General features: G+C 33.5%; 2 protein-coding genes across 2 annotated transcripts; one reads left to right on the top strand and one right to left on the bottom strand.

The window, feature by feature from the left end:
- The first annotated feature begins 4,925 nt into the window (after window positions 1–4,925).
- LOC147641073 (uncharacterized) lies at window positions 4,926–6,004 on the top strand. The gene has a single exon (XM_086809732.1). The coding sequence runs from the start codon at window positions 4,972–4,974 to the stop codon at window positions 5,995–5,997; it is 1,026 nt and encodes a 341-aa protein (XP_086665858.1). The 5' UTR covers window positions 4,926–4,971; the 3' UTR covers window positions 5,998–6,004.
- A 223-nt stretch (window positions 6,005–6,227) lies between these two features.
- On the bottom strand, window positions 6,228–7,253 carry LOC147641072 (uncharacterized). The gene has a single exon (XM_086811618.1). The coding sequence runs from the start codon at window positions 7,251–7,253 to the stop codon at window positions 6,228–6,230; it is 1,026 nt and encodes a 341-aa protein (XP_086667744.1).
- Window positions 7,254–13,380: the final 6,127 nt, after the last annotated feature.

Genomic DNA, 13,380 nt, shown 5'->3' with positions numbered 1-13,380 from the left:
CTACCTGTACACAAGCCTCCTTCTTGAGAATGGCAACTCAGGCATGTTAACCCCGTCTCACAGAAGCACCCTTCATGTTGCCTAACATGTGAGAGTATGCATTTATCACATGAATTTTGTGTTGGGCTTTAAAATATCCCTCAAAACTCTTAGGAATTTGAGGCCCTTCCACCTAAAACTTGGCAATTTGAATGCATGCCTCATTAAACATATGTAGCCAACCAATATGCTTCTTGCCTCATGTAATATCTTAATTTCTTATAATCCCCAAAGTGTGCCCCTTTTGGATCTTTGACCTTTTTCAAAGTCATCATATGCAATATTTATTTTTGCCTACATACACTCCATATAAAAAATTCAAGATTGAAAAAAGTAGATATCATACTTTTAATATTGATATAAAGTTTTAGATTCAATATCAAGAGATAACCATGAACAAATTAAAGTAATGAACATGAGATTTTTAAGGACACCACATACCTCTCTGTAGTTATCTTGGCGGAGCACAAGCTATACAGCTTGTCTCTTATTATGCCAACCATGGTTTTTTCACTCCAATATTTGTTAAAGAGCATAGAAAAACTCCTCCCCATTTGCAAGGTTTGAAATGCATAGGTATTTATAACCATGGTTTGTTCACTCCAATATTTGTTAAAGAGCATAGAAAAACTCCTCCCCATTTGCAGGGTTTGAAATGCATAGGTATTTATAACCGTTATCTCAAAATTTCTCCTCCTCGCATTTTATGGACTCATCCATCTTCCTCTTCAACTCCTCACCTCCTCATCCTTAAGTAATTGTTCCCATTTACCCTAAATGAAAATCAAACCCATGTACACAAATGCCAAATGAGATTTGATGAGAGAAGCAATTAAGCATAAGCACAAATCACATCAAAGATTGGCTACCTTCCAAACAAGCTGCAATATTAATACGCAAGGAGTGGAATACCAAGGAACAATGTTTTGGGCTTGACAAGCCTCAAATTTTATTTTAGTCTCCATCCATGAGCGCTGCTCTATGGTCAACCTCTCCATTATGCTTGCCTTGTTAGCCATTCCAAACTTTGGAACATAAATATCTATTCATGTTCAGAGTATACTTTAAAAAAACCAAAAGAAATTCATGAACAAAGATAGAAACATAGAATTAAGAAACAACCAAGCATGCAATATAAGTGAAAACAAAGAAACCTAAATCATGACAATGTATGCCTTAATATTTACCTTCTTCTATCCTTTTTGTCTGTGTCTTCAATCGGTGATTGCCATCCCGAACAAAGAAGGTATTGCCTCACAAATCCTCCCACTCTTCTATGTGTTGACTCTCAAACACTTCATTGAGCCTTTGCCAAATAGAATCCCAGCCATCAATCATCTCTCGAGTGACTGATTTTGTCTCGCCATGCCAACCCTTGAGAAACACACCAAAAGAGCCCATGGTCTACATATACGTAGCCCTATCAAACAAGGGAACCGGACATGAAGCATCACTAATTGCCACTCTAACTGCATTTGTAGCAACCAAGCAACACAAAGGAACCAAAGGAGGCTCTGAGCCTCAAGTCACATTAAACTGACCCAAAACATCATTCATGAGCCCCAATGATATTTGCTCTCCAAAATGTCGGTTGTGTTTTGGTTGAGAATCTGGCTCATGTCCTTCATTGTTATCTATGTGCCCACCTTCCAATGCAAATTTCAAGCTTCTTGAGGGTTGTCTTTGGGGGGTAGTATGCATGGTTGTTGCCACTGTATCGTTAGGAGTGGCAACAAAAACATTTGAGTCCCCCTCCTCTATTTCTGGCTCTTCTTCCATGGTCCCACCCTCGAAGGCCTCATCATCAATGTAAGAACAACGTTTAGGCTTTCTCCCATGCTTCTTAGGAGAACTGTAGTGCATATTTCTAGAGGTGACCTCTTCATCAAATGCGAGCCGTTTTGTTAGAGGCCCTAACTGTAAATTCATGACTTCTGGACCATGTTGGGACACTTTCACCCTACCCCTATGCATAGAGCACTTTGGAGCCATGTGAAAACTGTCAAAATCATGTGGCCATAAAAATATTTTTTGAAACATTTTAGATTAATATAAAACATTACTAGCAAATACATATCTTCATTTCATGAAAAAAAAAAAAGAACATCGTGATTCATGATAGAACAACTAATTGCACATACTTTAACTAGATCTAGGCTCCACATTGGTAAAGATAACAACAATACTTGAACCGAAATAGGACTCCACACTGAGAGAATTGATTGTACTTGAATGTTGTCAAGCTTTACTATAAACAAGTGTGTTTTTGTATGCATGTGTATATATACGTAGTAACCACAAGATTGCAATACTACGAATTGGGGATGTGTGAGAGAGATAAGTGCATTTATATTTGTATGTAAGGATGCTTATATTTATTTGTATGTAACTATGTATATGTATTTAGGTGTATAATAAGTATTGTCCTATATAAGTATATAAGTATGCCTATATATGTTAGTATGCTTATATATATAAGTATGCTTTATTAGTATATGTAAGTATGCTTATATATATGTAAGTAAAAAAATTTGTAAGTTATACCAAAAAAAAATTTGTGTAAATGTGTGTGTGAGAAATAAATCAATTAAAAATAATTTTAAAAAAAACATTCACTAAAAATACCTTTGTTTTTATCTTTATGTTTTTATCCATATATCTCCCAAAAAAACAATAAAAACAAAAAATATTCACTAAAAAAAACCCAAAACATTTCCCAAAAACAAAAAAACATCCAAGCCATTGGCCATTCTCTATGGCCACAATTCACATCTTAGAGTCTTGGTCTCAGACTTGGTCCAAGACTCAAATTTCACATGGATGAGTTGCCATTCATCCATGTGCAATGTCTCACCCTATGTTTGCAGGTTGGATTTCTCTAGTGTGTGTTTTAAATTTTTTTGTACATGACAAAATGCCACCTAAGGTATGAAGCTCACATGCAAGTGGTGATGCAAATCATTTATGATGGTGTGGATGACAAGCCTTCCTAGTGGTATCGCAATGTGAACAAGCATGAGACAAAGCGTGATGTTTACTAGCATATCATGGAGACATGGAGAAACTACATTCATTGTTACTAAGACAAACATTTGTTTACTGAAAGGTTCAGGGCAACCTAAGAATAAAGGAAAACAAACTTATAAGACATTACCATACATTGTGCAATGAATATAAATATTGCGTTTTGAATACATTGAGTAGTTAAAACAAATGAGGATCACCCTAAAATCTTTACTAGACAAACAAATGATATGGGATGTAAGCATAAATTTGATTGTTAATAGGGGCGCACAATGAGCGATTAATTAAATTCATTAATTAATCGAAACGAGAAACCTAAGGTTGAAAAAACCTTTTGTTTTAAATAACTTTTTTAGATAACGTTTTTAGCCTTAATAGCGGCGCAGAATGAGCGGGTGGCGGTTGTGGGTTGGTTCGGCGGAAGCTTTCGTGATCTCTCATCAAATGCATGGCCCAGCCTTCGAAAGCAAGCTTCAACCTCTGCACGACGACAACTCAGAGAGAACAATGTGCGAAGACGTTCAAGAAATTAGGAGCTGCTGCGTTCGTCATCTCGCTGTCTCGTTGGGTAATTTATTCGTTTTTTTTTAAATTGATCGCTGTGCGCTGGGTAATTTATTCGTGTTCGAAACTTTAGTCAAGTTTATAATTATATTAATGTCGCGAAGCTTCCCTATCGATGATTTTTCAGGAGGCTTCGCACAATGAGCGATTAATTAATTAGCCTCAGTTTTAAAAATTCCTCTGCACGATGACAACTCAGAGAGAACAATGTGCGAAGACGTTCAAGAAAATTAAGGCTGTGAGTGGCAATGCCTTTTAGAAGGGAGGATGCATGCATGCAATGGTTCGGGAGGATATAATGCATGCGTGATGCCTTTACGAAAACAGGATACGACATTTCTCCTTTCGAATGGTAGCCGCTGCTGCGCATGGAGTTTTCCCATGTTTTATTTTAAGGAATGACGTGATAATTCATGGTTTTATTTGCATGCCAGGCATCCTTTCTCGATCACTTCAGCAGCAGCCGATGACTACGTGAGTGTCCACATTCGCACGTCGGGAGACTAAAAAGAGTATTCTCAGAGGTAGGTGATTACCCATTTCAATGATGGGTTTTAGACGTTGGTTTCTAAGGGTGGCTTAAGAAGGTTTTTTTTCATGGATTAGTAGTAAAAGGAACGGCAGTGGCATTGAACTGTAAGGTAGTTTGTTACTGTTCAGAAATTAATTGATTGATTGATATGGGCAATTTGTTGCTGCATGGGCGTCCTCATGCGCCGGAAGCTAATTATCTTAATTTTAACTTTAGCTGAAGAGGACATTTTACTTGTGGTTGGGCGGTGTGTATCAATCTTTAAAATAATCCATCCAAGCTTTTACTTGAGGCGTGCTGGATCCGCTACTTGAGGCGATGGCGATGGCATAAGCAGAAAACGTTAGCTAAGGTTTATATATTTAATTTATTTAAAATAATTTGTAATAAAGGACCAGATAATTTTTTTATTTTCCAAAAACTTTTGAGTGGACAGAAATAATGAAATTGATTAATAAATAATTTGCTTACAACAGATTAAGATTCTGCGTCTTTGTTTCAATTCTTCTTGCTAGCACAAGGTTCTGTCATATACGACGTCCAATTTCATGTAAGTTTTTTGATAACAAACAATTTAAATTTTTAATTTATTCATTTATTTTTGTTTTATCACTAATTTGACTATATGTATTCTGAATTATTAACCTATTTTTTCTTATTTTTTATGTAGTGAAATGTCAAAAATGAAAAAAAGAGCAAGAGAATCAACAACTGGAAAATTTATAAATTCAACTCATGAAGGCCATGAAGTTTCAAGCATAGAACCTAAGAAAAATCGTGGAAGACCAAAGAAGTTATCTAATGAAGATGCAATGTTAGATCAATCCAATGTCAACTTGAAAGTGCTTGAGCTAAGTGTGACAATATCATTAGGTGGTAGTGACATTGATGAAGCATTACTAAATAATCTTCATGAATTTATCACTAAGGAATGCCTTGCTGGTAGTTGCTCATTGGAAAGAGGAGGCACAGTTTTCCATTTACATTCTCAAATGGTCATTAGAATTCATGCAAAGTCAATAATTGCAGTTAATAAGCTCATAAAAAAGTATCTTGGTTGGGATAAGAATAATCCCATTGGTGGCATTGTAATGTGTAGAGCATTAAGGCAGAAGAACATGCACACATTTCATGGTATGATAGGCTATTGTATGAAAGATATTGATAAGCCTCATTACAAAAATGTGTCGCATAATATTAGTGCTGAAGATATTTCAAAGGGAATAGAAATTTACATGCAATATGGTGCAGATGATTTGAAGAACAAAGTTTGTCTTACTCCAACAAACATTTTTGATAGAGCATTGATGTTTTGGAAGTTCTATTTAAAGCATCCTTTAGGCAATAATTTCTGCTCCACCATTCATAAAATGATCAAGACAGGAAAGTTCTACCCGTCTTCTAATTGGATAACACCATATCAAGGAAGAGGAATGGAGCTTCAAAAAGTTGATGCTTTATGGAGGACAATGGTATACCCATCCAACACAACAATGAAAGATATCTATGATATTTTTATTAATAAACAAAATTTTGATGCTTCACATCCAAGATTAGATTGGTTTATGAACAGATGGAAAAGAAATGAGAATGAAGTTGACGATTTGAGGTATGCCTTTAATGAAGATGAAATAGTAGAGAATTCTTATAAGACAAATAAGCAAACAATTGAAATAATGGAGGAAGAGCAAACACATAGACCGGGTAAAGAAATTGAAAAAGATAAAGACATTCCAATTGATATCGAAGTTGATGATAGTGACAATGAGGAGAACATCCACAAGCTAGAATATATTCCTTTATTACAGAAAAAAAATATTGGTATTGTAATCACTTGAAATATCAATAAATGACATTTTTATTATGTTTTTCTCAAATGTGAATCCATAGGAATTTTTGTCTTTAAAAATAAAAAATATCTATGGTTTTCTTTTTGTCGTCCTCTTTTTGAATCGAGAATAGGAGGACGACAAAAACAAAACCATAGATATTTTTTATTTTTCAAGACAAAAATTCCTATGGATTCACATTTGAGAAAAACATAATAAAAATATCATTTATTGATCTTTCAAGTGATTACAATACCAATATTCTTTTTTTGGAATAAAGGAATATATTCTAGCTTATGGATGTTCTCCTCATTGTCACTATCATCAACTTCAATATCAATTGGAATGTCTTTATCTTTCTCAATTTCTTTACCCGGTCTATGTGTTTGCTCTTCCTCCATTATTTCAATTGTTTGCTTATTTGTCTTATATAAATTCTCTACTATTTCATCTTCATTAAAGGCATACCTTAAATCGTCAACTTCATTCTCATTTCTTTTCCATCTATTCATGAACCAATCTAATCTTGGATGTGAAGCATCGAAATTTTGTTTATTAATAAAAATGTCAAAGATATCTTTCATTGTTGTGTTGGATGGGTATACCATTGTCCTCCATAAAGCATCAACTTTTTGAAGCTCCATTCCTCTTCCTTGATATGGTGTTATCCAATTAGAAGATAGGTAGTACTTTCCTGTCTTGATCATTTTATGAATGGTGGTGCAGAAATTATTGCCTAAAGGATGCTTTAAATAGAACTTCCAAAACATCAATGCTCTATCAAAAATGTTTGTTGGAGTAAGACAAACTTTGTTCTTCAAATCATCTGCACCATATTGCATGTAAATTTCTATTCCCTTTGTAATATCTTCAGCACTAATATTATGTGACACATTTTTATAATGAGGCTTATCAATATCTTTCATACAATAGCCTATCATACCATGAAATGTGTGCATGTTTTTTTGTCTTAATGCTCTACACATTACAATGCCACCAATGGGATTATTCTTATCCCATCCAAGATACTTTTTGATGAGCTTATTTACTGCAATTATTGACTTTGCATGAATTCTAATGACCATTTGATAGTGTAAATGGAAAACTGTGCCTCCTCTTTCCAATGAGCAACTACCAGCAAGGCATTCTTTAGTGATAAAATCATGAAGATTATTTAGTAATGCTTCATCAATGTCACTACCACCTAATGATATAGTCACACTTAGCTCAAGTACTTTCAAGCTGACATTGGATTGATCTAACATTGCATCTCCATTAGATAACTGAGAGATAACTTCTTTGGTCTTCCACGATTTTTCTTAGGTTCCATGCTTGAAACTTCATGGCTTTCAATAGTTGAATTTATAAATTTTTCAGTCGTTGATTCTCTTGCTCTTTTTTTTATTTTTGGCATTTCACTACATAATAAATAAAAAAAAATAGGTTAATAATTCAGAATACATATAATCAATCGCCCGCTAATTGTGTCGGTTCCGTTCACTAAACTGACGGATCTCATTTGGATCAAAAGAGATGAAATTTATATTTTTTTAATATATTTAAAAAAATTTCAATAAGGTCTCTTACAAGAAGTTGCTGAATCGAACGACTGTGGAGCGATTGCGACCCACCGCTATAACTGCTGTCTCGCCCACGCCTGTGAGGACAATCTGGAACAATCGCACGCTGATTATGTCGGTTCTTTAGAGTCATTAAAACAACCATAATATATATGGACAAAAAAATAATAATAATGAAAACCAAATAGGAAAAGAAAACAAAGTAATTTAAAAAAAACTGTTGCCGCCTTCTACTCTAAGCCTTGAATATATCCGAGAATTAAATAAATATTGCATATCCAAAAAAAAAAACTTGTCGCCACAATGGCCATGGCTAGAGCACACAAGCCATCCGTGAGCGCATGGGATGGCCTACGTGCTCTAGTCATGGCCATTGTGGCCATAGAGCATGGCCAATGGCCATGGCAAAGAGCACCTAGATCGTCCGCGTGTGCGCAGATGGTTTGGGTGCTCTTTGCCATGGCCATGGCATTGGGACTAAGCGATTTGTTTTTTAGGTGTCTGGTGTGCGGGCAGGCTGGACTGGTTAGAGGGCGGGCGCAGGCGAGATGGATCGGAGCGCGGGAGAGGTGGACCAGTGAGAGGCGATCGAGATGAAGAAGAAGGGGGGAGAAGAAGCAAGGAAAAGAGAGGAGGAAGGGAAGGAAGGAGAAGATAGGGTTTTTTTTTAAGAAAATGTTTTTTTAGTATTTATATTTATAATATATATAGGCTATAATATGATATTATATAATTTATATTTATTAGATAGTATTTATATATTTATTAGATATATAGTATTTAGTATTTTTTGTATATTAGACATAGTATTTATAGTATATAATATTTATATATATATAATACATATATATACACACACTTATATGTAGTATATAGTATATCAGATATAGTATTTATAGTATATAGTTTTTATATTTATCAAATATAGTATTTTATATATAGGATATAGTATATTAGATATAGAATTTATAGTAATTAGTATTTATATTTATTAGATGTATAGTATTTTATATTTATATATATAATAAATTATATTTATCGTATACATATATATAGTATACTCATATATATAGTATATTAGACATAGTATTTATATATATTATACTCATATATACACACACTTATATGTAGTATATACTATATTAGATATAGTATTCATAGTATATGGTATTTATATTAACTAGATAAATAGTATTTATATATATAATAAATTAGATTTATAGTATACATATATTTATTAGATGTATAGTATTTTATATTTATATATATAATAAATTATATTTATCGTATACATATATATAGTATACTCATATATATAGTATATTAGACATAGTATTTATATATATTATACTCATATATACACACACTTATATGTAGTATATACTATATTAGATATAGTATTCATAGTATATGGTATTTATATTAACTAGATAAATAGTATTTATATATATAATAAATTATGTTTATAGTATACATATATTTATTAGATGTATAGTATTTTATATTTATATATATATTAAATTATATTTATCGTATACATATATATAGTATATTAGACATAGTATTTATATATATTATACTCATATATACACACACTTATATGTAGTATATACTATATTAGATATAGTATTCATAGTATATGGTATTTATATTAACTAGATAAATAGTATTTATATATATATATAATTATATTTATAGTATACATATATAATATACTCATATATATATAGTATATTAGACATAGTATTTGTACTATATAGTATTTATATATATAATACTTATATATACACACACTTATATGTAGTATATAGTATATTAGATATAGTATTTATAGTATATATAGGATATAGTATTTTATATAACACTTATATATATAGTATACATATATATACACTTATGTAAATACTTATATTTACATAAACACTTATATATAGTATATAGTATATTAGATATCTGTATATAACACTTAGAATTATAAATAGTATACACATACACTTATATAGTATATAGTTATACATTCACCTTACTATATATATACACACGTGCACACACACACACACACACACAAAATGAGATATATAATATATGTATTTAAAGTATATTATATATGTACATATATATTTATGATATTTAAATCGTGTGCATCACTAACTTTAAAGAAGGATGTCATGTGATTATCTCTCTCCACTCTCATCAGAGGTATAAAGTAGCATATGTGGAGAATAAATGAAAGCATTTATTGTAGTTATGTCAAGAATATATCTTAGATCTGCTAGATCTTGGGGATAATTTTGAGACTGACAGTCTCTATGCATAGTAATAAGCAAAATGAAATCTCTTAGACGCCTCCCTCATAGCCCTCTACTTTTGAGAAGGTAGGGGGTCCTCAAACTACTATTGTAGGTTTATTGAATGTGAAGGGTTGTCAACCCACCCCCCACCCCCTCTTCTTGGTTCTTTGAGTGGTGCTATGTTGATTAAGGTGTGTATCTTTGTAGGAGTGCTAAGGGACTCACTGAAGCTTCAATAACATGGATAATAGGAAATGAAACTGTGGTTAGGCAGGTTCATATATGGGACAACAGACTTATTCTTAGCCATTTTTTCTTGTAGAGCTTTCTGCCTCCATCTCACAAGTTTGTTTCTTTGAAGGCGGTTATTCAAGTTGGTCAAGAGTGTATGGATGTGGAAACCCTTCTCAGTGGCATGTTGAGGGGCATGAGAACTTTGTGTTGGACTCCTCATTGTCAACTAAGTATGTACTGGAGCACTGCACGACTTCTTTGTATATTTCAGATAGTGATAACAATGATGGTTGTAGCAAGAATCATGAATCCATCAATGAGTATTTGCAGGGTCACTCAGAAGGAGGACTATTAAATGATGTCATTGATCTTGAAGGACCTCCAACAAAAACTACCAAACATGCTTTTGTGAATCTTGAGTCCAGTGAAGAGGAGAAGCAAAAAAAGTTACCTGAGTCAGTTCTGTCATGGATTTTGGAGAATCCAAGAGATGCTCGCTTAAAAAGTACGATACAAAATTCTAAAAATATTAAGCAAGTGAAAGAGCTTCCACATTCTTACAATGGAAATATAACATTTGAATTTCCTCCAACCTATAATGAGTTCAAAAGAATGGAAGGAATAGAGAAAAAATTTAACGGTCATTTGTGGACAAGACCACATAGAACTAACATGTCAATAGATTCTACTATACGTCTAAGTTATTTCTTAGGTTCAATGGAGTGCCATAGGATCACATGTCCTTATTTCATTAACAATAAAAAGTTTAATGATTCTTACTTCCATGGATATTTAGATAAACAAGTTAGCAAAGGCCTACTTTGTGAGGATGAGAGGAATAGCATTACATGTCATTATTGTTAAAAAATATCTTTTGTTGTAAAGAGCATTGCAGTTGCATGGTGTAATACATTTTTCTAATGGACTCAAGAATGGCACGATTGATGGTGCACATCGGTGACCATTCACATGAGGTACAACTTGGAACCTCCAAGGATGCAATACAGAGAATAAGAAAATTGGTTTCATTAGTGTTGCGAGTTGACAGGAACAATGGTCCAAGAAGAGTACAAATGATTGTTGCTAGATAGTTGCTTGTTGATGCTATATTAGGCAAAGAAAATGGTGAAATGGGGGAGACAGAACTGAGTAACATCTTCGAAGAAATGATTCCTCTTGTGCAAAATCAAAGGTGTGCTACTAATGTTAATATAGTACTAGCATTGTAATCCATGTATGGTGTACTTTTACCTAATTAAAGTGACTTCTTTATTTGCAGGTTTAAAACAATTGTAGCATGTGAGAAGAGGTTGCACGCCATAGTGATTGGAGATGGATATGATAATATATTGCAATTGAAAAAGAAGTGCATGTTTCCTTTCTTCCATGACAGTCGCTTCTCGGGTTAAGGAGGACCGGATGATAGCTGTTTTCTTTTTAAAATGTCCACTAAGGTCCCTGGATCACGTGTTGACATGGTTAATTGCATGCCCCGAACAAAACAAGGAGATTTATGTGCAGCATGGGTTCATTTGAACCACACTCATAGAATTGATTGAATGGGCAACAATGTCCTATTTAGTATATGATCCCAAATAGAATCTTCTATTTTGCAATGCCAGGCAATGTGTAGCCAAACAATTTCAAGTGTGCCAAACTAATTTTCTTCTAATAAACTTCTGCTCAGGCATCATGCTATGAACTGCTATAGTGAAGGGACTTGACTATAATATAAACTATAATTTCTACTACTTAAACCCAAAAGTAATGAGACACTTCTTTCTTATTCATCAATGCATGTGCAACTTCACAACAAAAGTGAAGATCGCGTTAGGTAATGCAAAACATAGCAAAACTTGAAAATTGCAACATGAAGTGTGAGTAGCAATACTATACTACAAATAATAAAGTAAAATGAATAGTAATGAATTGTGAGATTATATAATTTTCAAAAGCCACACACTGAAGAGGTAGCTCACCTCTCCTTCGTGATATCTAAGATAGGCCTTTTCTAACAATGAGGTTAACTTTGGAGCTTCTCTACATGATTTGGTAGAATAGAATTCCTCTCATATGATATAAAATCTTTTTGAAGAGGAATTTCTTTTTATAAACTCATATCCCTCAATGAGAAATCTTGGAAATTGCAAGCTCTCTCTCTCTCTCTCTCTCTCTCTCTCTCTCACACACACACACACACACACACACACACAAACATGCACATGCACATGCACATGCACATGCACATGCACACACATACCTTTTTGTGCACACACACACACACATTTTTGTGTGCATGAGCTTAAGGATGCATATGCATGCCCATGTAATTATATGCTTTCCCATGTGTGTGCGCATTTGTATACAAATGCATACACATGGATAAACATATTTGTATACAAATAAGTGGGTGTGAGTGAGTGTGAGCATGCACATGCATGTATATGTGTGTGTGTGTGTGTGTGCTTGACCATGTTTATGCATTTGTATGCAAATAAGTGGGTGGTGTGAGTGAATGTAAGCGTGCACATGCATGTATGTGTGTGTGTGTGTGGGTGGGTGGGTGGGTGGGTACGTGCCTGCATGCGTGCGTGCATGCGTGTGTGTGTGTGTGTGTATGTGTGTGTGTGTGTGTGTGTGTGTGTGTGTGTGTGTGTGTGTGTGAGAGAGAGAGAGAGAGAGTCTTTCTAAAATATGATTATTAAAGCGACAAACCCTTTCTTGATAGTGTTAAGGTAGAATTAAATGCTTAAAAAAAGGAAAGGTAAATTCTAGTTGATCTTCTTGACTATAAAATCATACATAACATGCATAAAAAAAGCTAGCTAAGTGATTTGGCTCTTTTCAGCATAGGATTAAAAGTTTACCAACAAGATTTAATTTTTTTCTTTAGAATAGTACTTATAACCCTAATTAGACATTACAAAATAATGTACCCTAAGAAAAAACAAACTTGTCGTATTATCATCCTTGATATTCAAGTTAACATGGACCACTTTTTTGGGTGGATTCTTACATATACAAGGTTTAAAAGGTCATTATTGAGGACCACTTATAAGACCTTTGAAGGCTTTAAACTTTAAAAATAAAAATTACAAATAGTGTACCCTAAGAAAGAGACTTGCATGCTATGATTGGCCATATAAAGGATAAGGCATCTTTCGTTGATAACCACACTTGGAAGGTGTGGGTTTACTTCATGAAAAAGAAAAGCAAAGTGTATACACACTTTCAGAGCTCTAGGGTTATGGTTAAGAAAGATAAAAGTATACACATAAAATGCCTAA

The sequence above is a fragment of the Cibotium barometz genome, chromosome 2 (genome assembly GCF_041138505.1).
Source record: "Cibotium barometz isolate CiBa-2024 chromosome 2, ASM4113850v1, whole genome shotgun sequence".
Classification (NCBI taxonomy): domain Eukaryota; kingdom Viridiplantae; phylum Streptophyta; class Polypodiopsida; order Cyatheales; family Cibotiaceae; genus Cibotium; species Cibotium barometz.
The sequence above is the reverse complement of the archived record's forward strand: the minus strand, read 5'-3'. Positions and strand labels throughout refer to the sequence as shown.

Coding starts and splice junctions, on each gene's coding strand:
- LOC147641073 (XM_086809732.1), top strand. CDS start 4,972: ATGTTAGATCAATCCAATGTCAACTTGAAAGTGCTTGAGCTAAGTGTG.
- LOC147641072 (XM_086811618.1), bottom strand. CDS start 7,253: ATGTTAGATCAATCCAATGTCAGCTTGAAAGTACTTGAGCTAAGTGTG.